The sequence below is a fragment of the Phascolarctos cinereus genome, unplaced genomic scaffold (assembly GCF_003287225.1).
Source record: "Phascolarctos cinereus isolate Bilbo 61053 unplaced genomic scaffold, phaCin_HiC Scaffold_3;HRSCAF=262, whole genome shotgun sequence".
Taxonomy (NCBI): domain Eukaryota; kingdom Metazoa; phylum Chordata; class Mammalia; order Diprotodontia; family Phascolarctidae; genus Phascolarctos; species Phascolarctos cinereus.
Genome location: NW_027555736.1, coordinates 239,243,286 through 239,267,274, shown reverse-complemented (window position 1 = coordinate 239,267,274; position 23,989 = coordinate 239,243,286). Strand labels below are relative to the sequence as shown.

Sequence of the window (23,989 nt, the reverse complement as noted above, 5' to 3'; positions counted from 1 at the left end):
GTATCATATATATATGTATATATATATGTATGTATGTGTGTGTATGTGTGTATATTCTAAGGTTTAGAGCAAAATACCCTGAGAACTAAGGAGTCTAGATATTACCTCTTTATCTTGAGTGTACAAATAAGGCATCTGAGGCAGAAAGAAGTTAAATGGCTTGCCTAACATCACGTAGGTAGTAAGTGGTAGAGCTGCAGCTTGAATGAAGGCCTTTTGACTCCAAATCCAGGGCCAAGCACTCCTAGGTGGACCAAGAGGCCTTCCTGCCCCAGCTTAGCTATACTTCTCAGTAGTGCAACAGGTGTGATCAGGGATCTCCTATTGATTCTTGTTTGTCATTTCTAAATCTATTCATAGCTCATAACAGATCTTGGAAAACAGCAGCATAAAGGTAATCACTTATACAAGTCTCATGCCCTGGGGTCATGATAAAGTGGATTAGAATTCATAAACTGAAATGATGTTCTTAGTAGAACTTTCTCTGAATGATTCATCACTGAACAGATAACAAAGTGGGATTATTTAAAAAAAAGAGAAAATGAATTTTCCTAACAATTCTGTCTTATTCCAGGACACCCTCACTGCTCCTTTTCCCATAAACTTATTTATTGATTGATTGATTTGCTTATTTATTTATTCATCCATTTATTTATTTTGCCATTCTTAAACAGAGGCTTTTCTTGAGTCAAGCAAGTTTGCTTGCTGTCTCTGTTGTGACCTGTCTTTCTCTTCTCCTGCCCCCTTCATGTAAGCTATTCCATCAACAGAGAATGTTCCCAAACCTCCATTTCAGGAGGCACCTCAGTTCAGAACATCTCATTTCTCACCTGGCTCCCCTACCTTGGCGCTGCTCTAATTTTTCCATCGTGCTGGTGCCAGGCACAATTTTCAGTTTTCTCTTGTGTGCTGTCTTTCCCCATTGGACTGTAAGCTCCTTGAAGGCAGGGATTGTTTTTCTTTTTTTGTGTTTGTATTCTTAGTGCTTATAACAGTGTCTAACACCTAGTATGTACTTAAAATATTTACTGATTGACTCCCTTTGTTCAGTCCTTTCCTCAGTACCTATGCACTGATTTTGCAATGTGTAATCTGTACTTATTTGTATATTGCTTTTTAAATGAGATAAGGTTTTTTCATGATTGCAAATTGTGTGAAGTGCATTGAGACCATGGATTATGGGGTTTTTTTTGTGTGTCTGTGTCTACTCAAGAAAGACTACTGTATGACTAAGAAAGTTTAGATATATCTCAGCATGAAATAGCTCTTCAATTATTATATATGTAAGCACATATGAATTAGTAAATTTATAAATAACATGATATTTAGTATAAGTAGATTGTGGTGGTGATTCAGGGTATTTGTGAATATAGGCAAATGCATACACATATATATCTGTGGATATGATATTTGAAAATTAATTTGCTAAATAATGCATCTTTTCAGGGTAGGTCTGGACTTATGAAATCATTCATGTAGATAGCTCCTGGTGGGTAAACTCCCTCTACTATTGCATACTGGTAACTGTTCTGCAACTTGTAGAATTAAGTATCTCTTGCACTAGGGAGAGGTTAAGTGCCTGGGATCCCACTAATAGAAAGCATTAGAAGTGGGACCTGAATGCAGCTGTTCCTGACTATAAGACCAGTTCTCTATCAACTACATCATGATGTCTATCAAATATGTATCATAACATAGATTATATTCCTTTTAAAAATTTACCGGTATTAGTCTATCAATAAAATATGTGAGATCAAGTCCATGTGCTTGGCAATAAAGACCTAATTATTTTCAGTTTAAAGTAATTTAGAAATATGAAGAAGAGACTACAGGTGAAATAAGTCACTAAAATTTAACTTCTTCTAAATGACAACTTAAAATGACAAGGGTAAATGATTAAATTCTAGCCTGCTAAACAAAATTCTGCAAATAAGTTACTGTCAACTCATTAGCTCCAGGAATTATCCTATTCCCTGGGGTCTCCATCCTTCAGTGGCCCCTGAAGAACAAGGCTGTTTGGATGGCTACCATATGTATATGCTTAGTATGTAAGCCATACTAAGTATAACCAAGTGGAATAATTTTGTTTTTATAAAAAAATAATAATGTTGTTATGCTTAGGTATCCTTTTTAAAGGTAGAATTAAGACATTAATTCATTAATAGCTCATACTTCTGTAAGTCTCTTCGTTGTATCTTGAGAGGTGATGAAAATGCATCCTCCCTGATGTGAAGGAAATTTTAACCACCCCTCCTCCAACACACACGTTTATTATCCACATAGCTGTCTACTGGGGCTGGGTGGGGAAAGAATTCCTAGGGATGTGCTCTATTGGCTCTTTTCCTGACTAATCCATGTCCTCTTTATCAACTAGAGGGACACATGCAGTAAAAAAAAAAAAACACATTATCATAGTCCTTTCTCCTGCCACAGAGTGGGAAGGGAAGAGTCATTTATTACCTCTTACAATCACCTCTCACACTGGGAAGGTAGCACACAAAAGTGAATGACTTGGCTAAAATTAAACCACATGGCACCAGAAATGATCGAGGTACCTCTGATAGTCAATAACTAAACAAATGCTAATAAAGAAACCACAAAGAACTCTTGCATAGAAGGTGTAGTATTATGATATCTATTTGATAAGCATTTTCCAAACTTTCATTTTATAACGATTTATGCTTTTTCAATTAACAATGTAAAAACAATAATAATCATTACTGAATTTTTCCTTGATTGGGGTTCTACGAAGTGAAATTCAGCTCTTGCTCTGTCATCATAATTTATAGTCATTCCATCTAACATCTGTAAGTTAGGCAATCGATATATCAGCATATGGCGATGTGACATTTTACGAGAAATCTGAAGAAAAGTAAAATGACAAAATATCATTTAAATTCACTTTCACTTAAAAATTAATTATGTTAGAGAAGCAAATTTATCACAAGCATCACAAATAAAACTAGGTAATGTGTCTTCCACTAGTTAATGTTAGAAGCTTATTGAAGGTTTACTGAATTCAACAGAGTTCAATTTTCAAAGCAATTCTCAAACCTCATTTATGCTATGAAAAAATTAATTTCTGAAAATGTTATCAAGGTTCCATTCAGAGTCCTTGGGCTCTCTTGAAAACATCTGTTTTTAGTAACAATACATCAATTTGCTATAACCTACCCTTCACTCTCACCTTGCTCAATCCTCCTTTTCACCCTGCTTGGGGAGCCTCATGGTGGTGAGAAGAAGTGAAGGGGAAACAAAAGAATCAGCAATATCAAGGAGGATGGGGTGCTGTGCTCAAAGGCAAAAGGATGAGAAGACAATGCTGGTCTTGTCTTGGGTAGAATTGGCTGTTCATTCCATTCAGCCAGCTCTAAAACAGGATAAGCCAAGGCCAGCAGCAATCACAGATGTTTGCCAACAATTGGACAGTGAGACTATTAAACCTCCTGAGTTCTAGCTTACAGTAGATCCTTCGAACCAGCTCCCACAACTTGAATGAGCCAAGACCCTAACTCCATAGTTTTTCCAGCTGCAATTGATGACCTGCCTTAAGGAAATCTCTGGTGGAACACTCTATGGAAATGACAGCAGCACTCTCTGCCTGTTCAAAGAGGGGATCAGACAATGTATATCCTAGAAATCCTGGATCCTGATTTTGTGTGTGTGTGTGTGTGTGTGTGTGTGTATGTGGATTTGGGTCAAGGAGTATCAGGTATATACTAGATGTTTAAATATTTAATTATGCATTGTGTTCTAGTTATTATATGCCTTTTATTTACTGCTGAGTAAAAATACTGCATACATCATTCCTGTATACTAGCTTATTGGTTGGTTTCCCCATTACAAGTCTCCCCACTCCAAGTTCATATTCCATTCCGCCAACATGATCTCCCTAAAATACAAATATGACCGTGGCACACGCCCCTGCCCCTTCACATACTCAATAAACTCCAGTGGCTCCCTATCACCTCTAGGATCAAATATAAAATCCTTTGTTTGGCAACAAAAGCCCTTCAAATCTAGTCCTAGCAATCTTACCTTTCTAGTCTTCTTCTACCTTCTTTCCCCCAATGTGCTCTTTGCTCCAGTGACACCAACCTCCTTTCTGTTCCTCACATAAGCGTTTATGGGCTGACTTAGACCTGGTTCCCTCATGGGGACACTGCCTCCCTGGTCACACTTCCCAGTAATTGCTGTACTTTCACTCAGACCCACAAGGGTCATGGTGGAGGAGTCTGAGTACCTGTATGCCCCACTGCCGCCTGTAGACCTTCTACCACTATCACTTACTAACCTTGCTGATATACATACAGGATTCTTCTCCCTTCCTTAATGAATTTAGTACTGGACTCATAATCTTTCCAAATCCTGCCTTATACTAGGGAACTTCAACATACATTCTGGGATGCCTTCAAACCCCCTAACTTCCCATTTCATCAATTTCCTCATTTCCCATCACTTACTCCTCTACTCTGCCTCAGCCACACATAGAGATGGTCGTGCCCATTATCTTGCCAATACCTGCAAGTGTTTTAGTTCCATGTTTATGAATTCTGAAATTATTTTTTTTTCTGATCATATATTATCATTCTCCCTTTCCCTCTGCCTTACAATCTGTAACCCAGTTCTCAGTCCTCACCGTGACCTCTAATTTCTCAGTTGTTTCCCAGGCCATGGGTCTTATTCTGGCTACACTTTACTCAATGCCCTATTCTGACTCCTTGGTGAACCAGTTTAATTTGATACTATCCTCTTCACTTAAGCTCTTTAACCTTTTATCCAACTGCTGATCATGCCTTGCCAAGTTTCCAGCCTTGGACTGCTCCTACAATGCTAGGGCGTGTGCTTGCTTCTAGTTTTCCCTGTTTACATCTGGTTTGTATGTAGTTGTTTGCATGTTTCCTCCCTGTTGAGAAGAAGAACTTCTTGAGGGATGGGATATTTTTGCGTCCCCAGAGCTCAGCACAACTCTTGGCACATAGTAAGCACTTAAATGGTTGTTGACTCGTCTTGACTTAGTGAATTCCACCATCTGGTGGTTAAGTTGTAAGCAGGTTGCGTTTCAAAAGTTCATTTGAAAATAGCTTGTTCAGAACGCAAAGGGTTTTCCCAATGGAGACTAGATGCCCTGGCTAGTCCACAATTGCCAATTTAATCAATAATATTCTATTCTTTCCTCTTAACAATACTAGCCTGAGTTTTGGGCCATATGGTGAAGGAAGGAAGAGGAGAAAAGCAAGGTGAAATCTCTTACTATTCCTTGCATTTGTGGTTTGCAAGCATAGGAAGTTTGTGTTTGGCACTCAAGCGCCGTCCTTTCCACACCCCTCTCCCATGGTCAGCGTTCTCATGATTTCCTGAGTACTTCCACTGCACACTACTCAGACTTGCTCTTTATCCCCAGAAGGGATTTCCTGTTTCAAAATTTTTCTTTATCCTCTCTCTAACTAAAAGTCCTCCCTGTGAAAAGCATTTTAATTAATTGTTATAAGCAATGTGGCTGAACTAATTCAAGTGATGGTCTTCTAAGTACTCAGAAATACTTGAAATTTTTTTTTTTTTATTTTTGGAGGCAATCAGGGTTAAGTGACTTGCCTAGGGTCATACAGCATACAGTTAAGTATCTGAGGCTAGATTTCAACTCCGGTCCTGCTGACTCCAGGGCTGGTGCTCTGTCTACTTTGCTACACCTAGCTGTCATGAAATAGTTGAATTTTTAATAATATTAATTTTTTAAAACATAAATCACTATAATGGGTACAATTGCAGACAGCGTTAAAGGTGAAGTGAAAAAAAATCAGGCATTGTCATGGAAGAAGTTTTTGGACGGTTTCTTTTTTTTTTTTTTCCATGTAGACAAGAGACCTCTGGATGTCATGGTCACTTCCCTTGGGTTATTCTTGCTTTTCTTTTGTTCTTCTGAAATCCATAGGTCCTCATAATCTGTCTCCCACCCTGGTTTTCACCTTCCCCCAACCCTTTCTCACACACACGCACGCACACACACACACACACACACACACACACACACACACACATACACACAGATGGATGTCTCCCATTAACACTTGTAGCACAGGTGCCAGTAACGGTGGTGGAAGTACAGGGGCAGCCATTTGTGTATTTTTGGTCATTTTAAAAAGGATATTTTGACAGAGTAACTTTTTCCTGAGAGAAAAAAAAAAGACAGTCATGGGGAAACAAATTATTATATATGATTTTGTGAGATTTTTTGGCTTCTTTGTTTTCTATCTTTAGGAGGAGAAAGCAGGGCAGAAGCTTCTAAGGAGAAGAAAATTTCCAGCGGGCTGCTCTGGAGTTAATTAAAAGATGTAAGAAGGCCAATCAAATCTGTTCGTGATAAAGACAAGCAACTGACAGATCGCCTTTACAGGCCTTTTGTCATAGTGCTGCCCCAAACCCTGAAACATTGTAGGATGAAGTATAGCTGAAAGACCGTGGACTCAAAAGTCAGTCATAAACCAAAAAAAAAAAAAAACAACAAACAGCAAAAAAGGGGCAGCTAGGTGGTGCGGTGGATAGAGCACTGGCCCTGAATTCAGGAGGACCTGAGTTCAAATCCAGCCTCAGACACATAGCTGTGTGACCCTGGGCAAGTCACTCAACCCCATTGCCTAACCAAAAAAACACAAAAAACCAAAAGTCAGTCACATAGACATAATGGAGTCAAGATGCAAAATGAGACATAGATTTTTGGACAATGACAAGGTGGGGATTTGTTTTGTCTGACTATACACATTTGTTACAAGGATATCATTTTTATTTTACATTGGGGAAAGATGAAGAGAAGATAAATGCTTGCTAACTGAAAACTAAAATGAAATTAAAAAAAGAGAGTCATGTAAGTTCTGCTTTAGCCTTGAGAGGTAAAAGATTGAAACAATGATGGATAACAACTGAAAGTCTATTAAGAATACCAATTTAAAATGTACAAATTACTCTGTATGCATTATATAAATACTAGTAATTACTGAGTAATCAAAATTTATTAGCTATTTTTAATGAGTCTTTTTCCATTAAAAAGTCTAAATTTTTGTTTCCTCTCACTTTTCTATACTTAGAAAGAACATTACCACTGAAATTAGACAGTCAGAGTCACAATCGTACCATCATTTGTCTGGTGGCAACTACTAAATTATAAACACAGTGCTTAGGAGGAAATAATCAGTATGGAGGGTCTCACCTATCCAAACCTAATAAATGATAGAAAAATGTATGGCTTCTTCCAAATCATTGATATTTACAGGTGTTGTGGAGATTAGCAATTGAAATATAATATATAAGTACATATATATGTGTCTAATATGACAAATAAATACATACATATGTATTATTCTTACAGCAGAACTTCAAGTAGCACTATGAATATCAATCCACCCATAGTAGTAATATATATAGTAATGAGACCCCAGTAGAAATCTCATAGAGACAAGGACAAGATTCTTTGGTTTTTGTTTTTTTGGGGTGTTTTTTTGGCTAGGCATTGGGATTAAGTGACTTGCCCAGGGTCACATAGCTAGTAAGTATTATGCGTCTGAGGCCGCATTTGAACTCAGGTCCTCCTGAATTCAGGGTGGGTGTGCTATCCACTGCGCCAGCTAGCTGCCCCCAAGGACAAGATTCTTAAGTGAAAACATATCTGTCACTGAGAAAATTCCACCTGCTTAAAAAACAAAGACTGACATGTAATTGTTAATGGCAAGAGTAGTACCTTAAAATATTTAGATTTAAATATTTCATATGTTCTAAAATCTTTTCAGCAAAAAAATACATTCCCCTTGGGAATTGGTAAGATTTACTGTTCAATTAGGTCACCTTCTGGAAGGGAGGATAACAGGCAGAAGATTCTACTTCCAAATAATTGGTCAAAGAGATGGAGAGGAAAATCTGCATTTTTGTATGGCTTATATCATAGATTTGGAGCTAGAAGGGACCATGGTCAGGGGGGAGGCGGTGTCCATCAAGTTCAACCTCCTCCTTTTGCAGATGAGGAAACTGAGGCACAAAGTGGCCTGTTCAGAATTACAAAGTTAGTAAGTGACTGAGGCAGGACTTTAATTTAGTTTCTTTTGACTCCAAATGCCCTACTGACCATACATGCCAGGGTATTTCTCAATAATAATAGCAGCTAGGTGGTGCAGTGGATAGAGTGCTGCACCATTTCATAGATAAGGACACTCAGACTGAGAGAAGTGAAATGACTTGATCACAGTCACACAGCTAGGAAAGTGTCTGAAGCAGGATTCAAACTCAGTTCTTTATGATGCCAAGTATCTGATCCACTAGGACCTAGTTACCCTTCAGCAAATTAGAAAGAACTGAAATGTAAATCTGGATTATTCTTAACAATGGGAAAGTTACCTTTGGTGTGTCAGCCTCACCCGTCTATACCCTTCCTAACTTCTACAGTATCCCTTTCTCCTTTGCTTGTGTAACAGTGATAAAACACACCCGATCAAACGTGTGGATTGGTGATGAGCCGAGTACTTCCTGGCCATTTCTGGAGACACATGTTTAATGGGGAAGGGGATTAGGATGGCACAACAATCTCCTGCTCCCTCTGACGGCAGCAGGGAAAGGCGGCTCTGTCAAAGAGAATTGGCCACTGAGCCAGGAGGAGCCACCTGGTCAATCTCTAAAGGGAGAGACAACTTCTTTCCTTATCTCCTGAACATTTGGCTTAGGATTCTGACAGTTCTACCTTGAACTCCCTGGAGGGGGGTGGGGAAAGGTAGGATTTTTTCTATTCTCCAACAAGCTATAAAGGTTACTAGCACGTGGCAAAGAGCACGGGTGCTGCTGTATATAAACTTGAAGCTTCTACTTGCCTCTTTTGTTTTGTGTTTCTTTCCTTGAGCATAGGTGTCAGAATAGCAATCCCTTAGGTGCACATTTCTAGTCCTGAAGGTTCTCTCCTAGGACTGAACTTGGTTTGCATGTGAGAGTAACCATAAGGGGCCCCTTAGTGGGAGAGGGTGTCCTAGCCCTCAAATCTCAGAAAAACCTGTTTTACATTTGTTTCAGGTATTTAGTGCCTTTATTTCTCCTTCCATTCCTCTGATTCCCCCATGAATAATTTTGTCTGTTAGTTATACCTTACTATAAACTTAAGTCCAAGGGGTAAGCATTTTTAAAATTATCTCTAATGGTGGAATGAAAATAAGTCCTTTCTGGCATCCTCCAGTAGCTGGGGACGTATTTTGGGAAAGTCAAAGAGGCTTTTCCTGCTGTTCCTGAATTTATTTCTAGACTTTTAAAGATGCTCTGGACTGGATCTAATTAACAATGTCAAAAAAGAAAAAGAATATACTCACTGGATTGCCATATATTGTAAGTTCTCTGATGGAAGAAATAATCTCAAGCTTTTCCAATTCTGCCATATCCTATTTAAACAACAATAACAGCAAATGATTGTCTAGTTCCAACATTTTCAGACACAAAACAATAAAAAGTAACTAATTATAACCTTAGTTTAGAAAACTTGAAACAGGCACAGCACTATGAAGAAGTGTGACTCAGTAGAAACTAGAATTTTTAGTCATGTAACATGTTTTTAACAGTGCAGGATATAGCTAGATGGGAATTTTGAAATCAGCTATCCTTAGGTTCTCATTTACAATAGGGAAATTGAGGCACGGAAAGGTTATGTGACTTGCTTAAGGTTACACAGCTTTCCTGGCTCCTAGTTAAGTGTTCTTTTCACTACACAAATGTGTTCACTGACCAGTTTGGGAGGGAAGAAAACACTTCCTCTGCATACTTCTTTTTGTTTTTGGACTAGGTTTATGAATTATCCAAGAATAAAACTACCTAAACTACAGATGTTAGTTCCAGAAGTTTGCCAAGTAAAATGCTTCTGTTTAAGCTAGTTGGAGCATGGGCAGAAGTGGTAAATGTAAGGGAAAGTAGTTATCAATGCAACCCTGGGATAATTCTTGGAACTAAGAAAAGTTTATTTTCCCCTACATTTCTTAATTTTGTCATTCAATCTGACCGATTTTATTGCCAGAAACATATAACCAGAAACCAAAAGAGGATGGGGGGGGGCATCTGGCAATAGTCCACATGCTTCACTGGTGTCCATGCAATGTCAAGGGAGAGAGGCAAGTTGTGTGGGCCTCCAGAGGGGAGGTTCAAAGGACAGTATGGGAAGGTACAGATGGATTTCAGTCTGTATCACTGGATAGAGTACACCCATATGGATGAGATTACAGATTCATTATAGTATTGAAGCACATGCATCACAGAGTATCTATATGGAATAAAATGTATACACTCTATAGGTAAAAAATGAAACATGGGCAAAGTTACAAAGCTCCTATAGGAGATTCCTATAAAGGAAAATTCCTCTAGAATGGGAAGTTTATGTCATGGGGTTAAGACTTAAAAGAAAATATCTGGTTACCTGAATTTTGTTATATCCTAGGAATAGTTTTTCTAATTTTACCAAAGGTTGTAAATTGGTCAGTTCTCGTAATCTGTTTTCTTCTAAATGGAGTGCCACAAGAGCGCTGGGCTTAACAAAAGCACTGTCGCTAATTGCTCTGATGCGGTTATGGTCCAATACCAATTCTTGAAGCGCTGGCAAATTGTCAAGTCCTTCAATATGACTGATTTCATTGCCTGGAATAAGATCAAATAGGAATAAAGTATCTGTGGAATTTCCTCAAATTGCTCTCATCTTTCTTTGTTTAGATATTTTACTGCACTGCTATGTTTTTGAAAAATCAAAATTAGAGCCTAAGCCAACGGAGAAAGCAAACATAAATCAGAAAGTGAGGATGTCTACAAAAAAAGAGCAGACATTGTCATCATAAAAATTATTAGTTTTAAAACTTATTTGCCAACAGTCTTAAAGAGTAAGTCTCAGTCATATGGTCAAAAAGAGACAGAATGGAAAGTAATTTAAGTGTTTACTAACATTGAATGATACCTGTCCAATGATACTTTAAAGTATAATGAAATAAACCATAACAAAATCAATATTATAGCTATAAATGCAACAAAAAATAATTAAAAAAGCATTAAGTACCTACTTTGTGCAATGCATTGAGGATAAAGACAAAATTTAAAACAGTATCTGCCCTTAAGAAGATTTACATTCAACTGAAAAAAAAAACCAGTCATCTCATGACTTAAAAAGTAATAAGGACAATTATTTCATGACACTCTTTGTCATCTGGACGTATGGTACCTATAATGAGGGGTTCTTAACCTAGGGTCCAGGATCTTGGTTTTTTAAAAACATTTCAATAACTCTACATCTATAAACTTGGTTTCCATTGTAATTCTATATATCTTATTTTATGCATTTAAAAACATTATTTTGTGGGGCAGCTAGGTGGTGCAGTAGATAGAGCACCGGCCCTGAAGTCAGGAGGACCTGAGTTCAAATCCAGCCTCAGACCAAACACTTGACACTTAACTAGCTGTGTGACCCTAGGAAAGTCACTTAACCCCAATTGTCTAAAAAACAGAACAAAACAAAACATTATTTTGAGAAGGGGTTCATAGGTTTCACAAGACTGCCAAAGGGATCATGACACATATAACAACAACAGAAACAAAAAGGTTAAGGAGCTCTAGCTTCTTTACTGAACAACATATGTTGGGATGCATGAAGTGGGGAATTTACATGAAGGTCTAAATGAGAAGTATATGAACATTTTTGAAAATTTTTATGGCAGCTCTTTTTGCGGCGTCAAAGAATTGGAAATCAAGGGGATGCCCATCAACTGAGGAATGACTGAACAAGTGTGGCATATGGTTGTGACAGAAAACTATTGAGTTTGAAGAAAGGGAGGCACTCTGAGGCTCCAGTAAGGAGGGGCTTCATCACAGGCACATGGGACCACCAGTGCAAAGGCACAGTGATGAGAAGTGGAAGGCTGCTTGTTAGGGATACAGAAGAGAGTCTGGCTAGATTACAAAGTGTAGGAGGCTGGAAAGATAGTTTGGGACAAAGTTGTGAAGACATCTAAAAATTAAACAGAGGGGTTTATCTATATTATCCTAGAGATAATAAGAAGGCATTTGAGTTCAGAGTGGGAGAGTCACATAATCAGATGTGTATTTATGGAAAATTACTTTGGCAGTTATGTAGAGGTTGCATTGACGTGGAGAGAGACTTAAGGTAGGTAAGACAATAAATAGTTGGTTGTTGTAATAACCTAGGAGAACTAATATGGTACTTGTTTGAATGGAGAGGAGTGGGTACAAGAGATGTTGTGGAGGTAGAAATGGCGAGATTTGGCAACTGACTGGATATGTGGGGAGAGAAAAAGAGTAAGCGGTCAAAGATAATGCTGAGATTACAAAACTTGGAGATTAAAGTAACAGTGTGGTGCAATGTATAGAGTACTGGACCTTGTATCAGGAAGATCAGATTTCGTATCCCACCTCAGACATTTACAAGTATCTAATTTGATCCTTACAACAAACCTTGGAGGTACGTACTATTATTATCCTCATTTTATGGATGAGGGAACTGAGGCAGACAAAGCTTAAGTGACTTGCTCATGGTCACAGAGCTAATAAGTGCCTGAGGATAGATCTGAACTCAGGTCTTCCAGTCTCCAGGATCACCTCTTTATCTATAGTTTTCACAGAAAACTGAAGCATTGTAGTGATATTTCTAAATCTATAAAGGAAAATTAGAGGCAACAATATCTGGTTGGATGAAGTAATATGACAGAAGTCAATTCATTCCTTGGGCAAAGATCATGCTGTTCTTCCCTAAAAACACATGTTGACACATCCTGGTCCACATCCATCCAAGGGCAAAGATTTCTGAAAATCATGCCTATCTAAGGGTACATCATCAAAATCGGACGATTATCTCAACATGCTCTCAGTAAGCAGTTATGCTCGACAGCAAGAGTGTTCGTCTGTCATGGAATGAAGTCACTGGTAAGAAAGCAACATAACTGGACTTCATGTCTTGGTACTACAAGGAACAAATCATCAATATCCATTGCCATCCCTCCCAAATTGTTGCTTCTTTCTTCCTCTGTTCCCTCTCCTCCCACTAGAAATGCTGGGGTGCTGATGATGCTGATTACATAAGCAGGCAATGCGGGTTGCATATGAAATGGAACGAAGACATGAATACTTGCTTTCATTTTGAAACAATACTATATCGTAACAAAAATGTAAACATTTCCCTAGTTACAAGCTAGGGCTTCATATACCTTTACTCTGCTCAGATATCATGGTATGGTGGAAAGAGCAAGCATTGACTCTAGAGTCAAAGAGAACCCAGGTTCAAATCCTACCTTTGAAACTTACTACTTTAGAGACAGTTGGTGGCTCAGTGGATAGAGAGCTGGGCCTGAAGTTAGGAAGACCCAACTTCAAATCTGGCCTCAGATACCCTGGGCAAGTCACTTAACCTGTCTGCCTTAATCCATGGGAGAAGAAAACGGCAAACTACTCCAGTATCTTTGCCAAGAAAACCCTGTGGGTGATATTGATGTGCTGTGGTCCACAGGGTCATGAAGAGTCAGATACTATTGATCAACTCAACAACAACAAACCTCTGCTCTAAATCACATAATAATGTATTGCTGACAAATTCGGGGCAATCATAACAAAAAATGAATTCCCTAAATTAGAGGAAATAAGTGATAAAATGGAGGAACTACTGAAATATGAAGAGGGACAAGTTAAAGAACCCAAGTGTCCTGAAAAATTCACTTAATGAAAACTTCAGAAATTGTATTTAATAATGAAAGAAAGAACAAAAGCAGCAATTATATCTCAAATGATTTTGAGATGGGAATATTTAAACTGGAGTTCTGAAAAAAAAATCTGAATTTGTCAGCTAACTGGCAGACTGATTTTTACAAAAACAGAGAGTTGGCATTTGTCACCAATAGAATTAAGAAACATTCCTCAAAGTTTTTTTCCAGAAAAAATGTAAGAACATTTCAAGACTTGCACATAACACATATTTAACTGGTTATTACTATGGCAAGAACCAGAAGAAGAAAGGGGGAACTATCAAAGAATACCCTCTAAGGACAGTCATCAAATATCAACATGGCAGAAACACTTGAGAGAGCCATTGAAAAGATATGGAAAGACACTGGAAGATGACATCAATATTGAGCTGTCATGAACAGTGGAAAATCTGACCATGTTGCCCAAGTAAAGACAACAGCAACAGCAATAAAAACAAAACATATACAATGGAATCCAAAAAGAAAACAGAAATTCTAGATTCTTTTAATCAGTAATTGAAATCAAAAGTCAAAAGATTAGGGCAATGACAAAAGAAATCAAAGCAGTGCAAAGAACAAGATAAACAATTCTGCATCAACCAAAAACTTTATTATAGAGGCTTGAGAAGCAAATGAATAAGAGGTGAAAGAGATACCCTGGAGAATGAAGATATGGAAAATTTTGGGTCACAAGAAGTCCAACACAATGAAAATACAAGTTGGATCAAGAGAGACACAAGCAAAACCTCTTTGATAATATAATAAATAACAAGGGAGTTATGCTTTACTTGAGGAGTCTGAAACACTAGCTTTTCAGCAGAGATGGAAACTGCTGGGTCTAGATAAAATCCATAATTATCGATCAAATGTGTCAAGTTGATACATGAGTATCACTAACAAAGTACTTTATGAGCTTCTTCAGATGAAAGACTGATACAGTCTTTCTTAACAAAAGCCATTGCATACTTAATAACAAAGATGAGAAAATGGGCAATTCTTCAAAATATAGGCCAATTAGGTGTTTGTGTATTTTATACAAAGTGTTCACAGCTTGTATCACTAAAAGTTATGTGTAAAACTTACATGAAAAAGAAAATATTAGTTGAGGAGCAAAGAGTGTTCCAAGAAATACCAAGGGTGGAAAGACAAGTGATTCTTGTCTGGTGACTATTAAACAAACCACTTGAAAGTGCTATAAGATTTACACCATTTACATTTATTGATTATTCCAGAGCCATTGACTCGGTTCCACACTTGTTTCATTCACATACCGAAGATATATGAAATAGTAAAAATGCTACAATATTGGATGCCAAAACAGAAAACTGTTTCCTATTTAAAATGTCATTAACACAATCTTAGGAACAATTGATGCAAAATGCGGCATCTTCCAAGGCAATAGATTAAACCTATTATGGTTCTGTCTCATCTTAGATTCATTATCACCTTTCTTAAACAGAACTAAATATGGCTTCCAAATTAAAAAGAGAATCAAGCCAGAACATCTTGTTAATTACTTGATGTGCATGGATGACATAAAAAAAACCCAAACCTAACATAACCTCACTAAATAGTTTGTCTTTTGCAATCTTTCTCTAATAAAATAAAAATGCCATTTAGACTGAATAAGTGTAAAATTCAATATATGCCAGGAAACAGAGACTAAAGGAAACAGGCTGAAGGCTCTGAGCTTGAATCTTGATGTCAAATTGAACCAATGGTCATGACAATGCTTATAAATAAATATAAGGTCAAACACAAGAGTTAGAGCTATGATATCTCTGGCTGAATATGTGCCAGAAATCATCCCGAAACCAAAGCTAAATGGGAAGAACCCACATAAAACAATTAATATCTTCACAAAATTAGTCTTAATGTACACTTTGGGAACTCTAAAATTGACCATAACAGATTAGGAAAATATCCTAACAAAAAACTTGTACAATATTAATGAAACGTAGGAGCTATCATCTTAAAGCAGCTCTGGAAAAGATTAATTCTAATAACTAATAATGCTAATAACTAGTAATTACTAAAAGGGAGAAGGAATGTTGACAAATATTCTTAGGGCACATAATAAATGTGACAAACCCCCCCCAAATATTGCTGGGACAAGCAGACATCACTAACAACAGGCTGGTAATAGGTATACCCTATGGGATTTGTCAAATGTAACAAAAAATGGTTTACCTCCAAATGGAGCCTATGAAACTATTTAAGATCCAAGAATGGAATTAAAGAACCCTCTGTGGGTAGCATATGCATAAACTCAGTCAACAACATAATGACAAAGAGATGCCCCCGAAGTAACTGAGTCATTCAGGTTTTCTGGTGAAAAGAGAAATGTTTGTGATGGTAATACAGAAGCAGGCTACAAAAATCACAAAATGGTTATCCTTGAGAAGCTTGGACATATGTGATAAATACAAATATGAAAGGAAACAGTGGAGACTCTATGTCACATCACTGAAGCCTGTAAAAATTTAGCACCTATTGCATGTCCATGAAGTCGTGACTACCAGAAGCTTGCTATCTTTCATGGACTGACAGATGACAAATCCCCGTCTATAAAAAGAGACCTCAAAATATCCTTGAGAATTCAACTAATAAACTGTTCCTGGAACCATATCATCATCACAGACAAAACTGTTGCCCACAATTACCCAGACATAACACCGATCCATAAAAATTCAAGAACGTGGTTTTTAATAGTTGCTGTCGTATTAACTACTCATAATCTTCAAGCTATAGGGACAAACATTTTTCAGAATTATGGATACCTAGAAAAGGAGATCAAAATAGCATGGGAAGAGGATTAAAACATAAATCATTTCTATGTTAGGAATATCAGCTAAGAATATCAAATCAGATTAATTTGCTAATAAAATGTTTCACATTATTAGTGCCGTTACTTACCCTGGAGAAAAAGGAATTTTAAATTTCGTAGTCTGTTAAGCTGCAATTGGATTAAGTTACAAATTCCATTGTAGCCCAAATGAAGGACTTCTAAACTCTGCATTATTGGAGGCAAATTCTCGGAAAGACTCGGATCCCTGAAAAATCAATATAAGTATGAGCCTGGGCCATAATTTCAGACCTAATGTCTCATAAACAGACCAACTTCTTACATACGCTTAATGTAAACAGATGTTTAAAAATCAATCCAGAAGTGATTCTCTCTTTTAATATGTAGATATAGATGACAGCATGCTTTGGTGGTGAGACAGCAAGCTCCCAAGTCAGGAAGATATGTGTTTGGATCTCACCTCAGATGCTTACTAAGCTTTGTGACTGCTAAGCTACTTCAACTCTCAGTGCCTACTGCAATTCTCTAAGACTTTCCTTTGCAAAACAGTTGCCCTTATCCTTTGTTACAGGGAGTTTCCTCATTGACAATTCCCCAAACCAAAGAAATTAAAAGTACAAACCAAAGAAGACTATGTGTAAGTATCCATCTATCTGGATTCAAAGGAGCCCACCCAGCACTACCATAGGATCAGCTCTAATAGATATTCTCCAATACTCCTCTCTCCACAACACAAACTTTACCTGCCCACAGATACCACCACAGGGCCCTGGTATCTGAATTATAAAAGGACTCCTTCCTCCAATGGCCTCACCTAAAACCTGCTCACTCTTCTCCTACCCAGGATCTCTCCTTCCCAACATTGCATCCTAAAGACCCTGGACTTTGACTATCTCTGCTGCTGTACCTTAAGGACCACTGTTTTGTTTTGTTTTTTCAAATATCTGCCTTGAAGTTGAACTCTTCTATATGTGTTTTCTCCTCAATCAGTACGTGAACTCTTAGAGAGTAGGGGCTGCACACCTTTTCTATTTGTATTCTGGGAGATATAGGTAGAAATAGACATATATATATATATATATATATATATATATATATATATATATATATATATATATATATATATATATATATATATATATAATATATATATATATATATAAAATTATTGACATATTGGTATTAGAAATATAGAAATGGTAATATATAGCTGTACTTAATAATTTCTAATGACTGAAAGTAGAATTTTTACTTTAGCATCATGAATAAATTTATCCTTATTTGAAAAATTGTATATCAAGTGTACATATATACTTATAGTATAATATACAACTCTTAACCTATGTGTCAAGTGTAACTTTTGACAACCAACACTCAAATTAGAACTATGTTTAATATAAACATACAGAGACACAAACATCCCTCAAGGATTTTGAATTGTAAAATATTGTTATGCAGAATATATTATAATTTAAATGTATACACACACACACACACATTTAAATGGTTTTTAAGACAAGAATAAATCTGTTAATGGTGCCAGAGTGAAAAAAAATCTACTTATGGCTGAGTTTGGTGACAGATGCCTGAAACCCCAGCTAACAGAGGCTGGGGTCTTGATTTGAGAGTTCTAAGTTGCAGTGGACTATGTCAGCTGGGTGTTCGGGCATCAACAGGGTGAGCCCTCAGAACCCAGAAATCATCAGGTTGCCTAGAGAGGGATGAACTAGCTCGTGTTGGAAAAGAACAGGTCAAAGTTCCCATGTCAATCAATATTGAGATTGGATCAGTAAGTAGTACCTGAACTTCCAGTCTGGGTGAAATAGGCAGACCCAATCTCTGGGGTGGGGGTGGGGATTTCTACTTGCAGTCTTTCAAATTTGCTATGTGCCAATAAAATATACTCTGGATCTTAAATTTGTAAAAATCTATGATAGTACTCAATCAAATCCATACTGTTTTACAGAAATATATGAGGCAATTTTCCCTCAGAAATCCTGGGCTAATTGAATGGAAATTTGAAGTTTCTTTCTCAAATGGGTCATTCTGAATGAGAAAGAGGGAGAAAACTTGCATAAAGTATTATGTTCCTCCTATCCTGACAGATTAATACAATAAAGAATCAAAACAGAAGAAATTGTATAAGTGAACCCCAAAGAATAGTTGAAAACAATAACCCCTGTATGCCTAAGGTCAAGATATTTTATCATATATTAATTTCCTCCTTAAATTTTATAAACACATACTATATTACCAAAAGTTATGAGGAAGGCAGCACCAGTAGAGTGCCTCTCATATAAAAAATACTCAAGAAATATTAGTTGATAGACTATGATTCTTAAATTATTGACATAACGACTATTTTCAAACTCAACATGAACAAGGATACTAAGAGTATAATGGTTTTAAAACTGTATTTCTCCTGAATTCAAATCCAGCCTCAGACACTTGACACTTACTAGCTGTGTGACCCTGGAGAAGTCACTTAACCCCACCTGCCTCACCAAAAAAAGCAAAAAAAAAACCACCCCCCAAAACCCCCTATTTCCAAAGAAGATGAACTGGAGATCTGTTAAGGACAGGAATAACTAAAAAAGAAAAAATACAGGTAGTTGTCAACTTACAAATAGATTATATACTGAAAGATTGAGTCACATGTTTGGAATTCCACTATTTTCCCACAGAAACAGCATGACAAATTATGGGTAAATTATCAGGTCAATTCATAAGTGCCCATTTAATCAAGAATGTAGGTACAATGATATTGCTAACAACTTTGGGCCCTCTAGTCTTGAGCTTCAGTCTTATTGGACGTAAGCTCCTAAGCCCTAAGGAGAAGGATGATGTGTGAAGATGATGTGTGAGTGTGTGTGTGTGTGTGTGTGTGTGTGTGTGTGTGTGTGTGTGTGTATTGGAAGCTGGGAGAGGGGGCTGAAGCAGACTTTAGCAGCTGGATAGATCTCTAACAATGAGAACAAGGAAATGAAATGAGTGAGGCCCCAGTGGCTCTAGCAAGAGCATCAGAGAACAGTTTTATCCGAAAATTGAAGCTATAGCATGAATCATCAATAAACTGGGGAAAACCTTTCATCCAAATTGGCAAAAGAGAATTTCTGAGTGATACTATGCAAGCACTAGTAAGAAGAAAGAATTGATGGAGTATATCTCTATCAAATAGGGAGGTGTTAGTAACCATTTGCAAAATAAGTACATATTAGGTAACAAGGTTAAATTCTCAAAGATCTGCAGCAATGGGTTGAATCTAGTGAGCTGAAATTTAAATGACAAACATATAAGGTAAAGTCTTATACTTGGGTTAGAAACATCAGGAAGAGGGAATACGTGTTTAGCCAAAGGTTTATGTGAGAAGGACCTGAGGTTTTAGTAGATTGTAAACTCAATATGAGTTTAATGAGGCAGCCAAAAAAGTTAATGAGTTCTTGGGCTGCGCTAAAAGAGGCTGTCCAGAATGAGAGAGTCAACTGCCTTGCTGTACTCTTTCCCGGTTAGACTATATCTCAAGTACTGCATTCATTTCTGGGTGAGACATTTTTAGGAAGGACTAAATATTCTGTAACATTTATAGAGGGAGTTAATAAGGATGATCAAGAAATTTAAAATCGTGATATGCAAAGACTGGTTAAAGTAAAGGGGTTACTTTAACCCTACTTAATCGAGAGGCATAAAAAAGTCTCAGAAGGCTTCAAATAAATGAAGAGCTACTTTATAGACAAGGGATTAGAAGTGCTTTGCCGGGCTCCAAAGCCAAGAGGGTAGAAGTCAGTAAACAATGGCTAAAAGTTACAGGGAAGCAGATTCCAGACGATATGAGGGAAAATTTCTTAACAAATAGAACTGTCAAAAAGCGTAATGAGTTGCTTCAAGAGTTAGTGAGTTCTAAATCACTGGAAGTCTTCAAGCGAAGGCTACACAACCGCTTGTCAGGGATGTCATACAGGGGACTGACTGAGGTATGGCCCAGACTGGGTGCTCCCTGAGGTCCCTTCCAACTCTGAGATTCTATAATTCTGTAACTTAGGACTCACTGTTGATGGGCTGATTTTTGTAGTTTTGCTTAAGAAGAATGAAAAGTTATCAACAAATGAAATGGCATAGAAAAATGCAATTCTAGATTAATAGGAATCTGAACCACCAAAGGATATTTTATTATACTTCTTGGAATCCTCTCTACACAGAAAGCACTCAATGCACTTTTTGACTGATATTCATTTGAGGCAATGATATTACTTTAAAAACTTATGAATTTTCAGTAACAGTGTTATGTGTTATCGCTACATTACTTTTTTCTAATAATTTCTTTATCTAATAAGCATTAATATTAAAAAAAAAAGCCCAGGTTCATACAGCACCTGTTTCCTTTTGGTGTTCCTTGCTGTCCATAGCCACTTGAGGTTACCTTCTGATAGAGAAGCTGCCTATTGCTTAAGTGAGTCTGTGGCTTTACTCTGGGTATTATTGATTCTATGTGATTATAGTTGAGACACAATACCTACACAAAGCATAGCATACAAGTAAAATATTACAAACATAACCACATACTTTTTTAAAGTCTGAAAATAGCTTGCTTACCAGCAAATGTGAAAAGTGGCAAGGGTTATCATTCTGAGATGTGACAATTTTTAAAAAATATTAGTGTTTGAGTTTATACCAATTTTTATACATAGACACATGATGAATTCTAACATGCAAGTCACTCCATATAATTCTGAAATCATAGCTATAAGGTATAGATTAAATATTTTAACCTTTCATCTCTATGTGCATTCTGCTAATCTTAGATCATCAACATAAACTGAAAAAATGAAATTTGGAAGATGCAGATATTCAACTCTGTGAATCAAAGGCAGTTTAAACTTGTTACAAGAACCTTTCACTATCAAAAGAAAGGATTTTGTTTATAAATTATAGAAATAAAACATAAACATAGAAGGTCCTTTATTATATTTTGTGGCTTGCTAATACGAAAACCATGATGCTCTGGCCATCTTTATAATGGCAACTGTATTGCCCATTATTCAGTCAAATTAAGAAGGTTTTCTTTTTTTTTCTATTGCTTTTAATATTGACTGATCCGTTTTAATGAAATTCTGTATTTGTACTCAACTACATAATTTTTTCTTTCTCTTAAAGAACTTCTGTTAATCTCATTAACATATTTATCTCAACAAAGGGCTGCGGTGGTATGCCTTGGAGAGCTCTAAGCAGCCTTTGTGAAGGGCAGGTTTTAGACTCTTTTTCTGGAAATCTAAAATTGTAGTTAATTCCCAAATCCTACATATTATATTTTGAGTGTATTTTTGTACTTATATTTGACTATAAGTGTATCTGATGCTTTTAAAATTCACAATATTCCAAGCAAAATAATGAAGTGAACAACTTGTAAGATGCTGGAAGGCTACTCAACTTCCCTTCCCGTCCCCTAACTTTTTTATGTTAGGAATAGATGGAATCATTCCTCTGAGTAATGCAGAGAAGACTAAACTCCTAATCTGTTAGTACAATTTTTCCAGTTTAAAAGACCTTTGGTCATAGCTAGGCCAGGGAAGGAAGAAAGGAGACAGCTCTCTGTTCTGGGAATCTTGACTTCATCTAACTTCAATGAAAATAATAATAGTAGCAGTAATAGCTCACATTTATATGTGCATTACTGTTTGTAAAGTGCTTTCCTCACAAAAATTCTGTGATGCTGGTCATATTCCTCTTTTACAGATAAAACCGAGACTCACAGTTTATCTTGACCACATTAGATAACCAGGAAATGGAAGAATTGGGCCTTGCACCAAGGTCTTTTGATCCTAAGACCGGCATTGTTTCAACCAAATCATGTTCCTCATATTAATGAAAACTTGCATTTACATAACGCTTTACAGTCACAAAAATACTTGCCATACATCACCTCCTTCTATCCTTGAAACAACTGTGAAGCAGACAGCATAAATTTCACTTTATAGATGGAGGCTCAATGACATTAAGGGACTTACCTAATAAATGTGGAGTCTCTTGCTGGGTTATCTGGCACACACAGAAGAGGTCAACAGAAGATGTGACAATAAATTAATACTGTCCACTATTCCACTAGGTGGCTATTCTACTAGGTGGAGCAGTAGGGTCTGGAGTCAGGAAGACTCATCTTCACAAATCTGGCCTTAGACACTCACTAGCTGTGTGACCCTGGGCAAGTCACTTAATCCTGTTTGCCTCAGTTCCTCATCTGTAAAATGAGCTAGAGAAGGAAATGGCAAACCTCTCCAGTATCTTTGCCTAGAAAACCAAAATGAAGTCACGAAGAGTAGGACACGACTGAAATGACTGAACAGCTATTCCACCGCTGAAGGTTGGAAGCTTTGAAGCAGAAGACTGATTTTAGATAATAATTGACAGAAACTGTTTAGATAATTGACAGAGAGTTATATTTATTCATCGTGACTGAGTTATAAGAATAATTTTATGTCAAAAAAAGTTTAAAGAAGTTTTATACCAAAGTAACACATTGTAAAAGATTAAAAATTTTTATAAACTCACCTTCACATTAGGCAAATAAATTAAGCCACTGAATGAGGTTAGATTATTGTTCTGCAAATTCACATTGCATACATTTCTAAATTGATCAACTGGAACTAGATCCACAGTTCTGTATTTTGAAAAAAGAATTATAGTTAGTGTTTTATCAAGGCAAAAAAATACAGGAGGATTAATCAATTATTTTAAGCCTACACAATGATCTTTCTCTCATCAAAGAGTTCATATAAAATAATTTTTCTAGCATACATGTAGAATTTATGAGCCCAATTATTCTCATGGCTGTTATATTTTTTGACATGAATGTGTATAAATAAAGGATGAACACACAAAGTTGTGCTAGATAATTCACGGCCCACAGGGCATGTGTGTGACGCTCCTCAAGACTAATGGGAGTTGTAACTAGTTTGATTTCTGCTAGTGAGAACTCTGTGACGTAGTCCATGTTTCCAGCTATTTCCATGCTGATTGTGCTGGGACTCACTTTCTTCACAGGTTGACAGGCTAATGCAGAGTACAGTACAGGTAGCAAGTGACCTCAGGGGCCATTGCTGCTAAAGCTACTTTAAGCTTAAACTTGGAACCACTTTCATGGGCTTAGGGCTCAGGTGATACCAACTGTTTCTTGTTTCATTTGTTCCACTCAGTGTCCTACTATGGGGGACCTGGTTTTGTCATCGTTAATATGTAGGTGAGACTTGTTATCTGGATAAATTATTTTGTCCATATTTTTAAATTTACTCAATGAATGTCATCTCTTCTCAGAATTCTCTTGTTCCATTTTATATTCACAATCATAGGATCCGAGATTTAGAGCTAGAAGGGACTAAGGGACCTCAGGAGTAATTTATTCTAATTCTTTCATTTTACAGATGAAAAAACTGAGTTTCATGTAGGTCAA

General features: G+C 36.9%; 1 protein-coding gene across 1 annotated transcript in view; it reads right to left on the bottom strand.

Moving 5' to 3' along the window:
- The window catches only part of LRRC9 (leucine rich repeat containing 9), a 143,832-nt gene that overhangs the window by 13,507 nt on the left and 106,336 nt on the right, over positions 1-23,989 (bottom strand). Inside the window, exons 25-30 of the mRNA XM_020986480.2 lie at positions 23,092-23,200; positions 20,919-21,058; positions 16,659-16,795; positions 10,427-10,644; positions 9,336-9,404; positions 2,722-2,862 (exon numbers count right to left, since the gene is read on the bottom strand). Of these exons, the coding sequence (XP_020842139.1) occupies positions 2,722-2,862; positions 9,336-9,404; positions 10,427-10,644; positions 16,659-16,795; positions 20,919-21,058; positions 23,092-23,200 (814 nt within the window). The remainder of the gene's footprint in view (positions 1-2,721; positions 2,863-9,335; positions 9,405-10,426; positions 10,645-16,658; positions 16,796-20,918; positions 21,059-23,091; positions 23,201-23,989) is intronic.